A 20687-nucleotide genomic window follows, 5' to 3' on the forward strand; every position below is an offset into this window, starting at 1 on the left:
GTGAAATGCTATTAAAAAACAAATAACTTGGGGGAAAGGGGTATAATTAAATAACAATTCGTTTAAATGATTCTAACCCATGAACCTTACATCACTCAGTTGCTTATTGCGTACTGGGGTAGATGTGTTGGTTATCTGCTTATTCCCAGCCTTTAAAGCTGCATCTCTTCTTGCTTGTTCTAGCAGAACTCTTGCTCTTTCCTTAAGTTCTTCCTGTCTTGATAATATTCGCTGCTAAAAGTAAAGAGGCAGAATTAGTGGCAAAGACACCTATATGTAATCTATGTGTGCATATTAATTAATGTTCACATAATGTACTTAAATAAAAAAGGCCAGAAAAATAATTCATTAGATTGTGTTATGAAAAGGGCATAATTGATATATACTACAGGATTTATAAATATATTTTGATATAAATGAAATTATTTTTTGCATTTAACTCTTGTTTACTTATGGATGACCTACAACCAAACATTATGGAAATATTCACAAGAAGACATAGTGTCTATAAATCTATTGTTTCTCTTATTCTTCATGTTTAAAAAAAAACATGTTCTAACAACCAAATATTCTTAAATTCAATTTTTTTTGGCCCTAGAGTTTTATAGAATGAACAATATCTATTTCACATTTACACTTCATGTAGAATATACATTTTTCTGTAATATCTGTGAATGGAGACCAAAGACCTCCTTTACTTATGAACCATTTTGTTTTTAGTTCAGTAAAAATCAACATCACCTGGTATTTACAAAGGATTGAAATATTTTGATTGTATTTGTTCTGGTAAAATTTGCTTAAATTCTGGACTCTTAATAATGTTCTAAATCATATGTTTTAAGTTGCTGAAAAAGCAATCACATTTTGGAAGTCTGGCTTTCCTTCTTGCAACTCTTGTCTAAAATGAAACAAAGCCTATTAGAGACAAAACTTTTTTTCTGGTTTAACTTGGGGTATTGAAAAACATTGTTTATTCTGTACTTTATATTTTGAAGAACCATGGAGACAAATTGTCAAAAAAAAAATACAAGTTCTTCAATGGTAGAGCTAAATCAAAGATTTTTAACATTTTATTTGTCTCATGGATTCTTCTAAAAGTCCAGTGAAGCTTATGACCCACTTCTGAGAACTATTTTTGAATAAATAAAATAAAATATATAAGATTGCAAAGCAAACCAAATATATTTTAATAGTTATGAAATATTTTTAAAAGTTCATAGATCCCAGGATAAGAACCTCTTTTCTAAAAAAGAGCATACATACCAATTTAAGTAGGGTACATTTTTGTTCCTTCAACAAATTTCTTTTTTTATCCACAACATCTCCAAATGCTCCATGACAGTTTGTGGTTATGGCTAATCTCATACTCACCACATGTAATTTTTCTTTCATTGTGCAGCTCAAGTTTTAAGTACAAGTACCACAGAAAGCAAGAGGGTAAGGTTATATATGTACAAGTGTGATTTTTATTGAGTTTATTAGAATATTTGCCTAAAAAGGGGTGCCAGTCTTTGACCTCTCATCTATTTCATTGCTCTAAATTTTCAAATCTTGATAAACTTGGTAAACTTGAACAAACCAGTTAGGTTCTTTGGGGCCTGACTTGGATCTCATTTATTTTATTGTCATGTAAATGGTTTTGTTTTGTTTTTGTCAAAATAGTGGTTATATATTTACAGTGACAAATTGGGTTATTCAAAGTAGAGCTAACATGAATTATTTGTATTTGAGATCTTAAGATCATCAAAAACCCATGGTGTTTATTAGGCAGACATATTTTATAGGTTTTAGATAATGGATCCTCTTTAACATTTTAAAGAATGAAATAACTAGAAATTTACATTGTTATTACTAGTCGATACATTAACACATTTTTAACTAAATGAGATAAAGACTAAAAATTACCTTAATCACAAGAGTAAGTAGGGTTGAAAACGGTCCATTATTTACAGATGGGGAAAGTGATGCTTAGCTTAACTTCCTTGCCAAATGTCTTAGAACTAGTGGTGAGCCCAGAAAGAATCTAAGTTTACTAACTTCTAGTCCAATGCTTTATTAGAATAATGCATTAGCGGCTGTTATTAAGCTAGAGAATAATAATTCTAAAGTCTTCCTTAAGAGTCTATTTTCATAGTCAATGTCAGAGAAGTTGTAGAATGACAGCAACATTAATAGTGCTGGTCAAACTATCTAGCAAAATAATTTGGATTTACAAAATGACATCATTAAGCATTTCATATAATCTGACTCAGAAATTCCATTACTAGACATATATGGGATCAAAGAAAGAATCTATATGTAGTAATACATTCATAGTAGCACTTTATTGGGAGAATGGTCCTGAACAAAACTATGGCAATGCTTTATGGTAATGGAATATTACTGTCTTGCAAGAAATGGGCATGAGGAATTCTGAGAAACATAAGAAGTGACACATCATGAAGAAAGTAGACTAAGACAATGGTATAAAATGACCTCAATAAGGTAAATAAAAAATTATTTATAGGAACTTAAGCTTAGATTAAATGTAATTGGTAATCTTGGTTCTGGAAGACAGAAGTGAAAATATACCTTCCTCTTTTAGGGAAATGTAAAAAAGATGAGTGATTGGGTATGAAATATTCTATCTGTTGTCAGATGTGGTACACTGCCTTCGCTTGTCTTTATTAAAAGGAAAGATTTAATGGTAATACTGGGGGTATATATAGGAAAATGACTATGGTATAATAAACAACAAAAGGCATCAACAAAACTTATAAGCAGATGTATGATTACTTGAATTACTTAAGCATGTTCAATAATTTTGTAATACATCAATGAACAAATACATATTGAATTATTACTCTCTGTAAGACCCTATATTGGCCTTCTCAACTTCCAAAGCTATATTATGTTGCTATGGTCTTTGAATTGACAGGGAAATGTTTTGTTCAAAGTAAAATATATTGAAAGCTATTATCTGGGTAGGTCAGTGATTAGGTCAAGTATGCCTATATATCAGACAGGGAAAACTCTGAAAAATGTTATAATTTGTTTTTAAAGATGAATAAATATATGGACAGGACATACTTTGTAAAACAAATGGAAAAATAAAGGAAAAAATTTTGAAGAGAAATATTAGTGTTTTATTTTTGTAATAAATAATTAAAATTTTAAAAAGAATGAGAAAAATATGTCCAAGATAGCCTTTTTGTTAGAGGGGAAAACAAAAATATCCTCATGCTATTCTTAGGCATTTATAAGCTACAAAATACTCTTTTGCTTTCAATAAACAATTAACTAGTAGTATTTATGGTTGAACAACTTGGTCCTTTAAAGTAGTTCTTTTAGTAACATTATAAAATATTATTATTAATAACTTTAATTGAAGAGACCAGGATACATTCTAAGAGGAGTTGTTGGCTCTGCTGCTGATTTTCACATATATTAGCAATTGTATACAACAGAAGAACATAATAAACACTCATCACTTCAAAAATACCTAGGATGATAAATCACAACATACTCCACCTATAACCATTTGCAATAACAAACCTTTATTAATCACCTAGTGTGTGGAAAGCAGTGGGTTTATAAAGAAAAAATGAAAAGCAGTCCCTGCCTACAATAATGCAGCACAAATATGTTGTATGAAGACAAGGACCATAGCCAACTAGTAATTAGAGATGCATATAAAAATGTCAATTATCTTACCTGAGCTGTTTTTGCAGAATGGTCTGAATGATTTAAAACTATTTTCTCTGTATCAGAATCAGACTCAGTGTGTCTCAGAGTAGCACGTTTTTTCTTTGCAAGGTCTACGTCCCTGTTGTAAGAGTATCCAAGTTTGGAAGTGGGAGATAAACTTGATTTTTTTATAGGAGAAACAGGCTCTGGCCTTTTGTTCTCCGAGGAGTCTGAAGATACCAATTTTTCTTCTTCCAGATTACTACCAGTAACTTCTACAGAATGATGCCTTTGCCTGTCAAGTTCCTCAGAAGCAAAGGGTGGAGATGCATCTTTTTTTTTATCACTGATATGTGTTAAGTCACTCAATTCTAAAGTGTCAACTTTTAGCAATTTCTTCTTGCTCAACAAAATCTGTGCTTGTGTAGAATCTGTATGGGTATATATTCCAGCCTCCTCATATCCTGAAGTCCTTCCCAAGCTTTGCTGGCATTTTTGTGAGTCTGGGTCACTTTTAGTCCTTCGACAGTAAGGAGATGCTGTATTTGGACTTAGATGATCATCAGGAGTCTGATGCTCACTTTCTGACTCTCCAACACCACTATCATTTACAAAAACAGAATCATCCTGAGATATGAAGTCTACTGCTCCGCTGCTAGGAGGCTGGAATTCAGGATCCCGGTTCAAATCATTAAGTTCTGCATAGAACTTTTCTTGATCTATAGAACTGTTGGTATCAGTTTCATAGTTTCCCACTTTATATGTACTTTTACTGCTATTCTCCTCTATTTGAACAACATTTAATTCTTGACCACTGAAATGGGCCCTTATTTGATAAAGATAAGTCATAACAGTCAATTTGTCAGGAATTGCTAACAAAACCATGTCTGAAGGTTCCAATAACCGAGAAATTCCTATGCTTGCAAATCCATCGTATGCCTTCAAAATAAGCAAACATAAAGTTATATTATGGAGTTCATTCAAATGTCAAATATTACCATTTAAAATTTCAGTTAGAACTAAAAAATGAGAAATGTGATAGCTTGTTTTTTTAAATTTGCATTATTGTTAAAAAAATTCCTAAAATGCAAATGATCTTTTTGCATTTTCCCCAAACACCAAATTGACTTTTCCGTCTAGAAATCTCTTCTTTTTAAGCACTAAAATTCAAATAGGTAAGAATATAAAACATATCTAAGTAGCCTTTATTTTAAAATGTTTTTCATGCTATTTATGGTAATTCTAGATGTAAAACTAAAATTTTAAAAATCAAGGAATATCTGTAAAAGTATATATTCACCTTCATTAGTGCTATCCTTAATGGATAAAATAAAAATAGAATGAAAATAAGCAAATAAAAATAAGAGAGTTGGAACAAAAAGTATATCTAAGGATGGGCTTTTAAGATAAGAAACTAAGACACCACTCTAATCTATCCTGGGCTTTATCATGCCTCATCGACTTCTTCTCTTCTACTGGTCCTGTAATTGCAGTGATTTGTGCTGATGAAAAAATAAAGCCAGATAACCAAAAAGAACTACACCTCAATCACTTGATATAAATCAGGAATAAATGTTTTTTTTAAACTCAGAAACATTTTCTTAAATGCTTAATTAACTATGACTTTACGAAATGAGAAGAATGTAATTTTCCTTCACCGGCACTAAAAAGTGAAGTGTTTTGAGTCCTATGACAAAGTTCAGAATGTGTGGCTGCATTGTACTATTTTTGCTAGCCCTTAAATGACTGCTGTGCATCAGGTTTTTCTAGTTTTAAAGAATCAAAGCTGTTTCTCAATTTACAAATAATTATTACTATCCTGAACTAACCCTTGAAAACAGTATTATGTTGCCAGAAGCCCTGTAGGGAATGGTTAAAGGTTTAGATACACTTTTAGTGAGACCAAGAAAAATTTTCTAGTTCTATATGTCATAATTTTGGTGATAAAAATATTCTCGTCATATTCTGGTTTTAAACATCAACTCAAAAATTTTCTTCAAAGCAATAAGTTAGAAATTGATTTAACACCAGGAAGAAAATAGTCTTTTGCACTTACATGTTAAAATACACTTCTACCTTTGGATTTAATCCTTTCCTCATACTTCTCCTGCAGTTTTATAAATTTTTAGGGGGAAAAAGAAAGAATGAAATGGAAAACAAATTGTGATATTAAAACCACTTCAATTTTCACAGCACTATCTTTCATAATATATAAAGAAGACTCAAAATATTTAGTTAAGGTGTATGGCTCAGTTGGAGTGCAAGTATAGACTTGTTTGTTATTTTACTTGTTTTGGGAAAATTAAAGTCTTTTTCCTCCACCAGTGTCCTGACAACATGACTGACAGCCATCAACTGCAGGCCATCAGCAAAAGCACCACAGGCAATATTCTAAACATTTCCCAATTATCTAACACACTGACATACTGGTCAAGATCAGATGTCACAGGTAAATACCTTTTTAATTCACTACTTCTTCTAGATCTGGGGAAATGATTAGCTTCCTTGTGGGGGAAATTTCTTAAGTTTTAATTCTGGTAACAGTTCATTTTAAAATGTAATTACGAACACTAATTGTAGTGTATAATGTTTAAAAACAAATCATACTTTTAACAAGTAAGGTCAAGACATTGACTTAAAGGTGTGTTTTTAGAGGTTAATGTTTGCTTTTATGGTTAATCACCCAGTGCCTTTTGTAGTGACCTGGATGTAGGAGAAAAATGAAGTTCTAAAAAAGAAATTTGTCTTATTCATTACTAGATTTTATTTTAATTAGTTAGGAGGATTTACTATCAAAAGTGCTAGAAAAAATGGAACTCAATACACAGCCATTGCTATTTCTTGTACTGAATTTATTCCCAATTGGAGCACATTGGATTATCAGGCAGAACTGGGTGAGAAGCAACTGAGCTTCTCAAATTTAGCTGTCAGGCAAAAGCTTAAAAATGATGAAAGAAAAAAGTATTAAACCACAATAATGATGAATGATGAGTATCTTCCACAAGAAATAGAAGATTATGAACTGAAATTCACTGTAGAACTGTAGTTTTCAGGTAAAGATAATCTAATGGAGAAAATAATTTTTTAATAGAATGGCCTAATAAATAAAGTATAATGTTAATCCAAAGTATTATCAACATTAAGGTCTTCAAATTTTGAATGAGAAATACAAAGTAGTGTGTTGTCAAAATGACAAAAGCTAACAAGATTATTCATATATCTATAAGAAAATGTTAAAGGAAACATACAATGTTTTCAAAATTTAAAAGTATACGTTTAAAAATCTATTTTATAAAAATAATATGGACATTTATAATAATTTAGCTTTGCATCTTTAACAAGTGACAGAAAAAGGCTTGCTATTTACTCAATAGCAGTGCGAAAAAGGCTTGCACACATGACTTAAAGTCCAAATTTGACCTAAATTATGAAAAAAGAAAGTATGTGCTCCTGTTGAAAACTTAAATAATTTACACAGATAATCTCAGAATATCAATATGAAAATAAATTATTCATAAACTATGTAACAATGATTTCTCCTTACTAATTGTGAGGAAAATGAGTTATTTTTTCAATCTGCCCTTTTAGGGGATCAGACATTTATAAGGAAAGATGAAATTTTTAATCAATATATAAGATTGTAGGAGGCAAGGGAAGAGAGGGAAAACATTAATTAAAAAAAACAAACAAACTTGGGTTTAAATTTACTTTAGTTAAGTGAACCTGTGTGAGTATTCTCTTTGTATTACTTAGGTTTTATATTACCTGATACAAAAGTGGATTGAAAGCTTTGGTTTAGACCAGTACTGATTTTCATTAATTTTGCTTCTCTACTACACTGAAGAAAAATACAGTTTAATAGAAAATAATGGGATTCAAACTTCTTAATCTTTAAAAATTTAAGGACTTCTGGCATTAATCTCAAAAAAGCACATTTACCCTAACCAATCTGGTAGTACTGTAAAGTAAAATATAAATATATAATTTTTGGTACAATTCTAAAAGAATAGCTGAAAATGAATTAGACTAAAAGATGAAGTGAGTCATGAAATAGCTCTACAAGCCATCCTTTCCTTCTTTTCAGCTATTAATATAGGCCAAACAAAAAATAACCCTAATGCCAACATGAAACTTCTTGTGAATGTTAAAGAACATGACAAATCAGAGTCAGTAATATGTCCGATTTGAACTGCAGGAGGCTGAATCGCTTCTGCAAACTACAGTTATGACCTTACAAAACTGCCTCACTCTCCCCAAATTAATAAAAACCTGCAGTGAAGTCAAAATTGAAGCTATATCTTTCACCACCACCCCCTCTTCCTTTCCTATTAGGTCTTACCTTTTTGTTGTTCTCTTTAATATCTTGAGGATTCAGGGACTTGTAGTCACTGAGGGAGAAAATGGCACAGTGGGTATGTATAGTATTTGATAAATGAGGTAGGTTTAAAACACATCAGATCTAAACATTTGACATACAATGATATCCTACAGTAACCAGCAATTTCACAGCAATTTGATCAACAAAACTAACATTGTAGAAAAAATATAAACCAAATAAATAAAGAGTAAATACAAGTTTCATTGCCTAAAGCTTTCCATTAAAAAAAGAAGTTATTGCATGAGACTAGAGACCAACCTTGCAACCAAATTCACCATGAGGTAACAATCCTTTGTTGTCAATGCATAAGCCATGGGCTTATTTGTCTCATCTTATTTTAAAACACAATTTTCATAATCATCTTGAAGTCCGTTCTTTAATAAGATTAAGAAAAAGGTACATATCACTTTTAAAGAAGAGAAAAGATTGTTTTTAGGAGGGGCAAAAAAGGGATTTCAAGGTTTGGCATATATTTATTTATTCAAAATCCAGTGTTGAAAGTAATATATAACTGTTTTAGGTCATGCCAAGTAGGATTTTAATTTTGTTCTCCTATTTCTAGCATTTGCAAAGGATTTGACTGGAAAATTAAAATGTGTTTACTTACATCAAATCTGGTCTAAAGTGGTGTAATATTGCACAAAAAGATAAGCCATTTCTCCAGGATGTAGTAAAATTGGTGATTTTCACTCCCCTATAGTTTTTGGTAACTTCTTTGCACCATACAAGCAGTGACTGACTAGCATTTGGCTTTTTCCCCAAAACAGGACTTGGTATAGGGCTTGGCTAGAAGAAAAGGTAAAGAGGAAAACATTAAAAGAATTTAATGGAAGATGAAAATTAACAATAATTGACCTAACTCGATGATCTGCATTCTTTGATGTGAGTTTCAGTCCTTCAGAGTTGTCAATTTAGGACTATAACCTGCAAGAGAGGCATATACATCAAGTTATTATCTACACTTTTGGCCCCCAGCATTTGCCTTTAGAGGATGTAGATCTACAGGATTCTAAACTTAAATATGAAAACAGGCCAAGAACTATAATGATGGAAACACTGCGTTAAAAAGTAGTTAAACACTTAGGGCATTTCCATTGCACATTCTCTGCACCTTCCCCACCCTTAAAAAAGATTTCCAACATGCATTCATGAAAAAATGTTCCTATAGCTTGTTCCTGAGTAGATCAAAAGTAGAGCAAATCAAAGTTTACTATGTAGCCTATGTAAGCTACTACTGTAGCAGAGAGATTAAAGTTTAATTTGTGAAATATTTTTAAATACTGATCTTAAATATGCTCTAAATGAACATTGTTAGTATGATAATCACATTCAAACATTATCCTCATATGAATTGAATGTAGGTAACATTTTTAGATTTTTAGCAATGGTTAACTGTTGCTAACAACAGCACATAATTATCTTTCCTAGCATATCAGTTTCTTTATATATGAGAAAGAAAATTTCATTTATGTGGAAAGTAAATATTCAAATGAGAATAATGAATTATTGATTTATACTAGCAAATAATTAGGTATATATACATCTATATCTTTATAACATTTATTGACAAATGAATCAACTTACATATAAAGTAAATATAAACTCAGACTATGTAATAAAGATTCTTATATTAAAGTATTAGTCTTAGATTGGAACCATTTTTGTTTTGAGTGCAAAAAAAATGAATTTTCCAATTAAAAATCATCATGGGTAAGTTATTTTAAGGGAAGATATTTATGCCTGAAGAAAACCACAATTTTTTTTTGTATTTTAAATCTTGCTCTTAATTCAAAAGAAAAACAATGCAAAGGTGGAGTATGATAATAAAATTCAGATTCAGAACACAGATTCTTTAAAACAAGGTGAGAAAAAAGACAAAGTCAGTTATTCTAATATCATTACTTGGTTTGGGAAGCAGATCACTCTTGTCACACAACCTAGTTAAGAAAGACCAATGATGCCCCCACTTGACAAAAGCATGTCAGTGCTAAACAATTAAAGCTGTCAAACTAGTATAACTATGATTTATGAATTCACTGCTTGTGGGGGGAAGACAACTAAGAAACACCAAGGTAATTTCTCATTTTTATTGACTGTCAGACGAACAAATTGTAACATAAACAACCATGAATCTTGCTGTTTCTAAAACGATATCTCCATCAACACAGCAGGCAGACACTACTAAACAATACATAAAGAAGCTCTAATATTCTATTGCAACTTTAATTGATACTGAGCAATAGAATGAAAAATAATTTCCAATATTATCAATTCATCTCAGAAAAAAGTACTTTCTGAAACAAAACTAGTAGATGCTTAAGTATTATTATTGAAGCATCTTTTAAATAAACTTCCAAATGCTTTACCAACAACTATTTCCTTCTCATCTCTCCACAGGTACTTTCTATATTAGAAAAAGAAGACAAAGATATTAAGACTTTCTAATGAACAATATAACATTACAATTATAACTCTACTGAAATGGATTAATTTGTTCAGTGGATTATTTAAAAAAAACACTGATGCTATCTGGCTTCTCAATTATGTCATTATGCTCACAATGTATGCTAATAAAATTTTAGAGGTGGAAGAGATTTTAGAGATTATCTAAGTTCCATTTGTTTATTTTATAGATAAGAAAAAAAGGTCCAGAAAGGCTATGTGCCCCATCAAATACACCATAAGTTAATGGCAAAATTGGTACTAGAATCTAAATATTTTGATCTGTCTTTCTACTCTGCCATGTGACTAGTCTGATAGAGTAATAAAGCAGGAAGAGTATAATTCAATTCAATTCCATAAGCATTGACTTTATATCACAAATATGTAGAGGACATTTTAATAAGTATAAAATTTATAAGATGTGTTACCTAATCTCATGTAACTTAATGTTTAATTGAAGTATTTAACACAAACAAATGACTATAATACAAAATAATATGGAATACATAATAGAGGTTCAAATCCTGGGTGAAAAGATCATTCCCAAAATGCAGGGCAAAAGGGGAAATTTGAGAAGAAAGCTTCCTGAAGCAGGTATGATTTAAAGAAGCAAGACTGGAAAGGAAAAATAGGAATTTAACAGATAGAGAGGTACAGAGGTGAAAGGGCATGCTCTGTATAGGGAACAAGGTAATCCAAGGCAAAGTGGTAGTAAAGGTTAATAGATTTAAAGCTGGAATAAAGATCAGACATCATCCAGGGAAACCTCTTCATTTTAAGGGTAAGAAAATTGCTATCCACACAAGTTCAATGACTTGCTGAAGGTCACAGAGTTAAGATTTGATCTTAGTTTCCCTCACTCTACATCTAGTGCTCACTACATGGTTCTATGCCATATGTATGGGGATGGCAAGGATTTCAAGTAGTTCATTTTGACTGTTGAATGAAGACAGTTGTAATTAAGGAGAGAAAAGCAGGGCAGCACTAGATTGTGGGGGGACTCAAGTACTAGGCAAGAGTTTAAACTTGAGTCACTCAGTAGGCAATATGGAGTCAATGAAGGTTCTGACAAGACAAACAACATGGCCAACTTTATAGCATAAGGAAGGTAAATCTGGTAGTAGTGACAATGACTTGGAGAGGGAAGATGGTAAACATGAGACATGATGGGAAGCTATTGCCTCTCTCCTGGTGGGTGGCAATGAGGGATTCCAATTAGGTAATGGCTATGTGACTAGAATCAGAAAAATGGAATATATATTGTTGAGGTAAAACTGAGAGGTTTAATAAATGATTAGATACGTCAAGTGTGGAGGAAAGAATTGAAATAAAGACTACAATTTGAATTAGAAAACTGGGTAAGTGGTGGCAACCTTCTTCAGAGGACTGTTTGAGTTTCAAATATACATACAATGGATACAAAATACGTTGCAAATTTTAAATTATATCACTAATGCCAGTTATTAAACTATTAAAGACAATACATAGAAAAAATCAGTTAAAGGGAAATGAAAATCAGTTCAGAATTGAACATTCTGACTCTGGAGTTGCTATTAGAAAGTCTGATTCCTACAGTCTCATCTTCTTCCTAAAGACTGAGTGAGATATGGCTTATTGACTCTTTAAAAAAAAATTTTTTTTTACAGTTTTTGAATTATTTAGTCTATATAGAACATTATTCCTTAGGTACAAGAATCACATAATTTTTCCTCCTTCCTTCTCCCCACCGTTCCTCCAGCCGAAGTGCAATTTCATCGGGTATTACGTGTGATCTTGATCAGAGCCTATTTCCATGTTGTTGGTGTTTGCATTAAGATGTTCATTTAGAGTCTACATCCGGAGCTATATTCCCTTGACCCATGTATTCAAGCAGTTATTTTTCTTCTGTGTTTCTACTCCCACAGTTTTTCCTCTGAATGTGGATAGTGTTCTTTCTCATAGATCCCTATGGGTTGTTCAGGATCACTGCATTGCCACTAATGGAGAAATCCACTACATTCAATTGCACCACAGTGTATTGGTGTCTGTGTACAAAGGTCTTCTAGTTCTGCTCCTTTCACTCTGCATCAATTCCTGGAGGTTGTTCCACTCTCCATGGAATTCCTCCACTTTATTATTCCTTTGGGCACAATAGTATTTCATCACCAACATATACCACAATTTGTCCAGCCATTCCCCAAATGAAGGGCATCCGCTCATTTTCCAATTTTTGGCCACCACAAAGAATGCAGCCATGAATATTCTTGTACAAGTCTTTTTCCTTATTATCTCTTTGAGGTACAAACCCAGCAGCTGTATCAATGGGCAGACAGTCTTTTAGTGCCCTTTGGGGATAGCTCCAAAATGCCCTCCAGAATGGTTGGATCAATTCACAACTCCACCAGCAATGTATTAATGTCTCAATTTTGCCACATTCCCTCCTCCAGCATTCATTACTTTCTATTACTGTCATGTTAGCCAATATGCTAGGTGTGAGGTGATACCTCAGAGTTGTCTTAATTTTCATTTCTCTGATTATAAGAGATTTAGAACACTTTTTCATGTGCTTATTAATAGTTTTGATTTCTTTTTTTTTAAATATATTTTATTTGATCACTTCCAAGCATTATTCGTTAAAGACATAGATCATTTTCTTTTCTTCCTCCCCACCCCCCATAGCCGACACGTAAGTCCACTGGGCATTAGATGTTTTCTTGATTTGAACCCATTGCTTTGTTGATAGTATTTGCATTAGAGTGTTCATTTAGAGTCTATCCTCTGTCATGCCCCCTCAACCTCTGTATTCAGGCAGTTGCTTTTTCTCGGTGTTTCCACTCCCATAGTTTATCCTTTGCTTATGAATGGTGTTTTTTTCTCCTGGATCCCTGCAAGTTGTTCAGGGACATTACACCGCCACTAATGGAGAAGTCCATTACGTTCGATTATACCACAGTGTATTAGTCTCTGTGTACAATGTTCTCCTAGTTCTGCTCCTCTCGCTCTGCATCACTTCCTGGAGGTTGTTCCAGTCTCGATGGAACTTCTCCACTTTATTATTCCTTTTAGCACAGTAGTATTCCATCACCAACATATGCCACAGTTTGTTCAGCCATTCCCCAATTGATGGGCATCCCCTCGTTTTCCAGTTTTGGGCCACCACAAAGAGCACAGCTATGAATATTTTTGTACAAGTCTTTGTGTCCATTATCTCTTTGGGGTACAGACCCAGCAGTGCTATGGCTGGGTCAAAAGGTAGATATTCTTTTGTTGCCCTTTGGGCATAGTTCCAAATTGCCCTCCAGAATGGTTGGATCAGTTCACAGCTCCACCAGCAATGAATTAATGTCCCTACTTTGCCACATCCCCTCCAGCATTCATTACTTTCCTTTGCTGTTATGTTAGCCAATCTGCTAGGTGTGAGGTGATACCTCAGAGTTGTTTTGATTTGCATCTCTCTGATTATAAGAGATTTAGAACACTTCTTCATGTGCTTGTTAATAGTTTTGATTTCTTTATCTGAGAACTGCCTATCCATTTCCCTTGCCCATTTATCAATTGGAGAATGGCTTGATTTTTTTGTACAATTGATTTAGCTCATTATAAATATGAGTAATTAAACCTTTGTCAGAGGTTTCTATGAAGATTTTTTCCCAATTTGTTGTTTCCCTTCTGATTTTAGTTATATTGGTTTTGTTTGTACAAAAGCTTTTTAGTTTGATGTAGTCAAAATTATTTATTTTACATTTTGTGATTCTTTCTATATCTTGCTTGGTTTTAAAGCCTTTCCCCTCCCAAAGGTCTGACATGTATACTATTCTGTGTTTACCCAATTTACTTATGGTTTCCTTCTTTATGTTTAAGTCACTCACCCATTTTGAATTTATCTTGGTGTAGGGTGTGAGGTGTTGATCTATTCCCAGTCTCTCCCACACTGTCTTCCAATTTTCCCAGCAGTTTTTATCGAATAGTGGATTTTTGTCCCAAAAGCTGGGATCTTTGGGTTTATCGTATACTGTCTTGCTGAGGTCGCTTTCCCCCAGTCTATTCCACTGATCTTCCTTTCTGTTTCTTAGCCAGTACCAAATTGTTTTGATGACTGCTGCTTTGTAATATAGTTTTAGGTCAGGGACTGCAAGGCCCCCATCATATGTGTTTTTTTTCATTATTTCCCTGGATATCCTTGATCTTTTGTTCTTCCAAATGAACTTTGTTATGGTTTTTTCTAAATCAGTGAAGAAGTATTTTGGTAGTTCAATGGGTATGGCACTAAATAGATAAATAAGTTTGGGTAGGATGGTCATTTTTATTATATTGGCTCGTCCTATCCATGAGCAGTTAATGTTTTTCCATTTGTTCAAGTCTAGTTTTAGTTGTGTGGCGAGTGTTTTGTAGTTGTGTTCATATAGTTCCTGTGTTTGTCTTGGGAGGTGGATTCCTAGGTATTTTATTTTGTCTAAGGTGATTTTGAATGGGATTTCTCTTTCTAGTTCTTGCTGCTGAGCTGTGTTGGAGATATATAGAAAAGTTGACGATTTATGTGGGTTTATTTTGTATCCTGCTATTTTCCTAAAGTTGTTGATTATTTCCACTAGCTTTTTTGTTGATTCTCTAGGATTCTTTAAGTAGACCATCATGTCATCCGCAAAGAGTGATAACTTGGTCTCCTCCTTGCCTATTTTGATGCCTTCAATTCCTTTATCTTCTCTAATTGCCACTGCTAGTGTTTCTAGTACAATGTCAAATAGTAGAGGTGATAATGGGCATCCTTGTTTCACTCCTGATCTTATTGGGAATGCATCTAGTTTATCCCCATTGCAGATGATATTAGCTGTTGGTTTTAGATATATACTGTTTATTATTTTTAGGAATGACCCTTCTATTCCTATGCTTTCTAGTGTTTTTAATAGGAATGGGTGTTGTATTTTATCAAAGGCTTTTTCTGCATCTATTGAGATAATCATGTGGTTCTTGCTAGTTTGCTTGCTGATGTGGTCAATTATGTGGATGGTTTTCCTAATGTTGAACCAGCCCTGCATCCCTGGTATGAATCCTACTTGATCATGGTGAATGATCCTTCTGATCACTTGCTGGAGTCTTTTTGCTAGTATCCTATTTAAGATTTTTGCATCTATATTCATTAGGGAGATTGGCCTATAGTTTTCTTTCTCTGTTTTTGACCTGACTGGTTTTGGAATCAGTACCATGTTTGTGTCGTAAAAGGAGTTTGGTAGAACTCCCTCTTTGCTTATTATGTCAAATAGTTTGTATAGTATTGGGATTAACTGTTCTCTGAATGTTTGATAGAATTCACAGGTGAATCCATCAGGCCCTGGGGATTTTTTCTTAGGAAGTTCTTTGATGGCTTGATGGATTTCAATTTCTGATATGGGATTATTTAAGAATTCTATTTCCTCTTCTGTTAGTCTAGGCAGTTTGTATTTTTGTATATATTCATCCATTTCTCCTAAATTGGTGTATTTATTGCCATATAATTGGGCAAAGTAATTTCTAATGATTGCCTTAATTTCATCTTCATCGGAGGTGCTGTCCCCCTTTTCATCTTTAAAGCTGTGAATTTGCTTTTCTTCCTTCCTTTTTTTAATTAGATTGACCAGTACTTTGTCTATTTTGTTTGTTTTTTCAAAGTACCAGCTTCTTGTCTTATTTATTAAATCAATAGTTCTATCACTTTCGATTTTATTAATTTCTCCCTTAATTTTTAGGATTTCTAATTTGGTTTTCTGCTGGGGGTTTTTAATTTGATCGCTTTCGAGTTTTTTCATTTGCATTTCCAATTGATTGATCTCTGCTCTCCCTTGTTTGTTAATATAAGCATTCAGGGATAAGAATTTACCTCTGATTACCGCTTTGGCTGCATCCCAAAAGGTTTGAAAGGATGTTTCGCCATTGTCATTTTCCTCGATGAAATTATTAATTGTTTCTATGATTTCTTCTTTAACTAAACGGTTTTGGAGTATCATATTGTTTAATTTCCAATTGGTTTTAGATTTGGTTTTCCATGTACCATTACTAATCATTATTTTTATTGCCTTGTGATCTGAGAAGGCTGCATTCATTATTTCTGCTTTTTTGCATTTGTGTGCTATGTTTCTGTGACCTAATGTATGGTCAATTTTTGTGAATGTGCCATGTGGTGCTGAGAAGAAGGTGTATTCCTTTTTATCCCTATTTATTTTTCTCCATATGTCTATTAATTCTAATTTTTCTAAGATTTCATTCACTTCTTTTACCTCTTTCTTATTTATTTTTTGATTTGATTTATCTAAATTTGATAATGGTTGGTTTAAGTCTCCCACTAGTATAGTTTTATTGTCTATTTCTTCCTTCAATTCTCCTAGTTTCTCCATTAGAAATTTGGGTGCTATATTATTTGGTGCATACATGTTGATTAACGATATTTCCTCATTGTCTAGAGTCCCTTTTAACAAAATATAATTACCTTCCCTATCCCTTTTGATCAGGTTTATTTTTGCATTGGCTTTATCAGATATCATGATTACCACTCCTGCCTTCTTTCTATCAGTTGAGGCCCAGAAGGTCTTACTCCATCCTTTAATTCTGACCTTGTGGGTGTCAACCCGCCTCATGTGTGTTTCTTGAAGACAACATATGGTAGGGTTTTGGATTCTAATCCATTCTGCTATTCGTCTACGTTTTATGGGTGAGTTCATCCCATTCACATTCAAAGTTATGATTGTCATTTGTGGACTCCCTGGCATTTTGATTGCCTTCCCTAATTCTAACCTTTTCTTCTTCGGCTCTACCTTTTAGTCCAGTGATTTACTTTGAATCAGTTCCCCTTGTTCCCTCCCTTGCTGTTTCCCTTTTAGTCCCTTCCTTTTTGTTCCCTCCCCCTCCCCCCTCTCTTTCCCTCCCTTTTTGTTCTCCCTCTCCCCCTCCCCCCCTTGGTTTTCCCTTCTCCTTACCCTTGTTGGGTAAGATAGAATTCAAGATCCCAATGGATCTGGATGTTTTTCCCTCTCAGAGTTGATTTCCCTGAGATTGAGGTTTAAGTAACCCCCCCCCTCTCTTCCTCTCCTTCTTATAGGAGTTTTCTTCCCCTCCCCTTCCCATGTGAATCTTTGTGTGAGAATGATTATTCTATTTGGTCTTTCTTTACCCGCTATTCATAAATTACATTTCCCCCACATATTAGTATACATAGATTGATATAAATGTAGTCCTTATAGAAGAGAGTTTGAGTAAAAGAAGAAGATAACATTTTTCCCCTTTCCTTAATATTTACCTTTTCAGGTATTCCTTGCTCTTTGATTTTCGGTATCAAACTTTCCACAGAGCTCTGGTCTTTTCTTTGCAAAAAGTTGGAAGTCTTCTATTTTGTTGAATGCCCATACTTTCCCTTGGAAGTATATAGTTAGTTTTGCTGGGTAGCTGATGGAGACCCAGCTCTCTTGCCTTTCTGAAGATCATGTTCCATGCCTTACTATCATTCAGAGTAGAACTTGCAAGGTCTTGTGTGACCCTGATTGGCATTCCTTAATATCTAAATTGTCTTTTTCTGGCTTCCTGTGGGATTTTTTCTTTTGTTTGATAGCTTTGGAATTTGGCAATTACATTCCTGGGAGTTGTCTTTTGGGGGTTTAGTGTAGAAGGTGTTCTGTGAGCTCTATCAGTGGCTGTATTGCCCCCTTGTTCTAGAATCTCTGGGCAATTTTCTTTGATTATATCTTGTATCACCATGTCCAGTTTGGTGTTTATTTCTGGCTTTTCTGGGAGTCCAATTATTCTTAAATTATCCCTTCTCCCTCTATTTTCCAGATCTATCACCTTGTCGGTGAGATATTTTATGTTCTCTTCTAATTTCTTGGTATTTTGGCTTTGCTTTATTAATTCTTGCTCTTTTACATGATCGTTGTCTTCCAGCTGCCTGATTCTGGCCTTTAAAGCCTGGTTTTCCTTTTCAGTTTCATCATACCGGTTTTGTAGATGCGTGAATTTCTTTTGCATTATTTCCAACTTTTCCTCCCAGAAGGCTTCCATCTTTTTGGTCATTTCTGATTCAAATTCTTCATAGGTTTGTGGAGGGTTTCCATTTCCTTTGGAAGGTTTTGGAGCATTTTCTTGTATATTATCTTCTATCTGCTCTGTATTTTGTATTTTGGCTCCATAGAATGTGTCCAAAGTCGCCCCTTTCTTCTTATTTTTCTTGGTATTTTTGGGCTTCTGTGCTTCTGTGGAGTTTGCCATCTCTGAATGTGGAGGATTAGCTTTTCTTATCTCTGTCTGGTGTTCAGAGGCTTTAGTCCTGGGCAGATTGTCGGTTCTATGCGCTTTCCCTGGGTTAAACTGAATATGCCTCACTGGAACTGGAATGGAAGGGTCGGACCACGTTGCTTTCCGGAAGTTGCCTTCAGAATCGCTGGCCGTGAGGCTGTTTCCTCGGCCTGCGGGGGATGGGCTGCAGCTTCCCCAAGCTCCGAGGGCAGGGACTTTCACTGAGACTTGGATAGCAGGATCCAGCCCCTGAGGCTGTCTTGCTCCAGGCAGTGACTTTCACTGGGACTCAGATAGAAGGCCCTGAGGGTTGTTGTTCCAAGGACCCTGCTCTCTGAGCCAGGCCGGGCTGCGGCTTCCCGGAGGCTTGGACTCTGCGCTCCTACCCCTTAGGTCCGAGTGATCTCGGGTTCTGGCTTTTGAGGGGAGCCGTACATTTTGATCCGGGTCCAGGTCCAGGAGGAGGGTTCCCAGGGTCTGTGCTGTTGATTGTTTTGAATTTCGGCGCCTTAGGAGCTTATAGTTTGAGATCGGTCGGGAAGGGTTTTCCGGAGATCTGAACTTTAGCTTTCTCTAAGCCGCCATCTTAACCCTAGTTTTGATTTCTTTAACTGAAAACTGCCTATTCATGTCCTTTGCCCATTTATCAATTTGAGAATGGCTTGATTTTTTGCACAATTGGTTTAGTTCTTTATAAATTTGAGTAATTAGACCTGTCAGAGGTTTTTGTTATGTAGGTTGTTTCCCAATTTGTTGCTTCCCTTCTAATTTTGGTTGCATTGGTTTTGTTTGTACAAAACCGTTTTAATTTGATGTAATCAAAATTAGTTATTTTACATTTTGTGACTCTTTCTAAGTCTTGCTTGGTTTTAAAATCTTCCCCTTCCCAAAGGTCTGACATGTATACTGTGTATTCTGTGTTCACATTATTTACTTATAGTTTCCTTCTTTATATTCAAGTCATTCACCCATTCTGAATTTATCTTGGTGTAGGGTGTGAGATGTTGATCCAAGACTAATATCTCCCATACTGTCTTCCAATTTTCCCAGAAGATATTTATCAAATAGTGGGTTTTGGTCCCAAAAGCTGGGATCTTTGGACTTGTCATAGACTGTCTTGCTGAGGTCACTTACCCAAAGTCTGTTCCACTGATCCTCCTTTCTGTCTCTTAGCCAGTACCAAATTGTTTTGATGACCATTGCTTTATAGTATAGTTTGAGATCTGGGACTGGAAGGCTTCCTTCCTTCACATTTTTTTTCCATGATTTCCCTGGCTATCTTTGATCATTTGTTCTTTCAAATGAACTTTGTTTTGATTTTTTTCTAATTCAGTAAAAAAGTTTTTTGGTAGTTCAATGGGTATGGCACTAAATAAGTAAATTAATTTGGGTAGGATTATCATTTTTATTATGTTAGCTCAACATACCCATGAGCAGTAGATGTTTTTCCAATTGTTTAGATCTAGTTTTAATTGTGTGGAGAGTGTTTTGTAGTTGTGCTCATATAGTTCCCGTATTAGTCCCAGCAGATAGATTCCTAAGTATTTTATATTGTCTAGGGTGATTTTAAATGGAATTTCTCTTTCCAATTCTTGCTGCTGAGATGTGTTGGAGATATATAGAAATGCTGATGACTTATGTGGGTTTATTTTATATCCTGCAACTTTGCTAAAGTTACTGATTATTTCGACTAACTTTTTGTTTGATTCTCTAGGATTCTTTAAGTAGACCATCATATCATCTGCAAAGAGTGATAGCTTGGTCTCTTCATTGCTTATTTTAATACCTTCAATTTATTTTTCTTCTCTAATTGCTACTGCCAGTGTTTCTAGTAAAATGTTAAATAATAGAGGTGATAATGGGCATCTTAGTTGCACTCCTGATCTTAATGGGAAGGTTTCTAGTTTATCTCCATTGCAGATGATGTTTGCTGATGGTTTTAGATAATTACTGTTTATTATTTTTA

At 34.1% G+C, this 20687-nt stretch overlaps 1 protein-coding gene across 22 annotated transcripts in view; it reads right to left on the reverse strand.

The window, feature by feature from the left end:
- Positions 1 to 20687, reverse strand: part of EHBP1 (EH domain binding protein 1) — a 409225-nt gene that overhangs the window by 121423 nt on the left and 267115 nt on the right. For 19 of the 22 annotated variants that reach the window (XM_056813943.1, XM_003339679.4, XM_056813941.1 and 16 more), the window contains 4 exons: positions 8652 to 8830; positions 8006 to 8054; positions 3694 to 4605; positions 91 to 234 (listed from right to left, as the gene is read on the reverse strand). In XM_056813943.1, coding sequence (XP_056669921.1) covers positions 91 to 234; positions 3694 to 4605; positions 8006 to 8054; positions 8652 to 8830 — 1284 coding nt within the window. The remainder of the gene's footprint in view (positions 1 to 90; positions 235 to 3693; positions 4606 to 8005; positions 8055 to 8651; positions 8831 to 20687) is intronic. The other 3 variants (XM_056813942.1, XM_056813940.1, XM_007476766.3) reach the window with 1 other exon arrangement.

This window comes from Monodelphis domestica, chromosome 1, assembly GCF_027887165.1.
Source record: "Monodelphis domestica isolate mMonDom1 chromosome 1, mMonDom1.pri, whole genome shotgun sequence".
In the NCBI taxonomy this organism is placed as follows: domain Eukaryota; kingdom Metazoa; phylum Chordata; class Mammalia; order Didelphimorphia; family Didelphidae; genus Monodelphis; species Monodelphis domestica.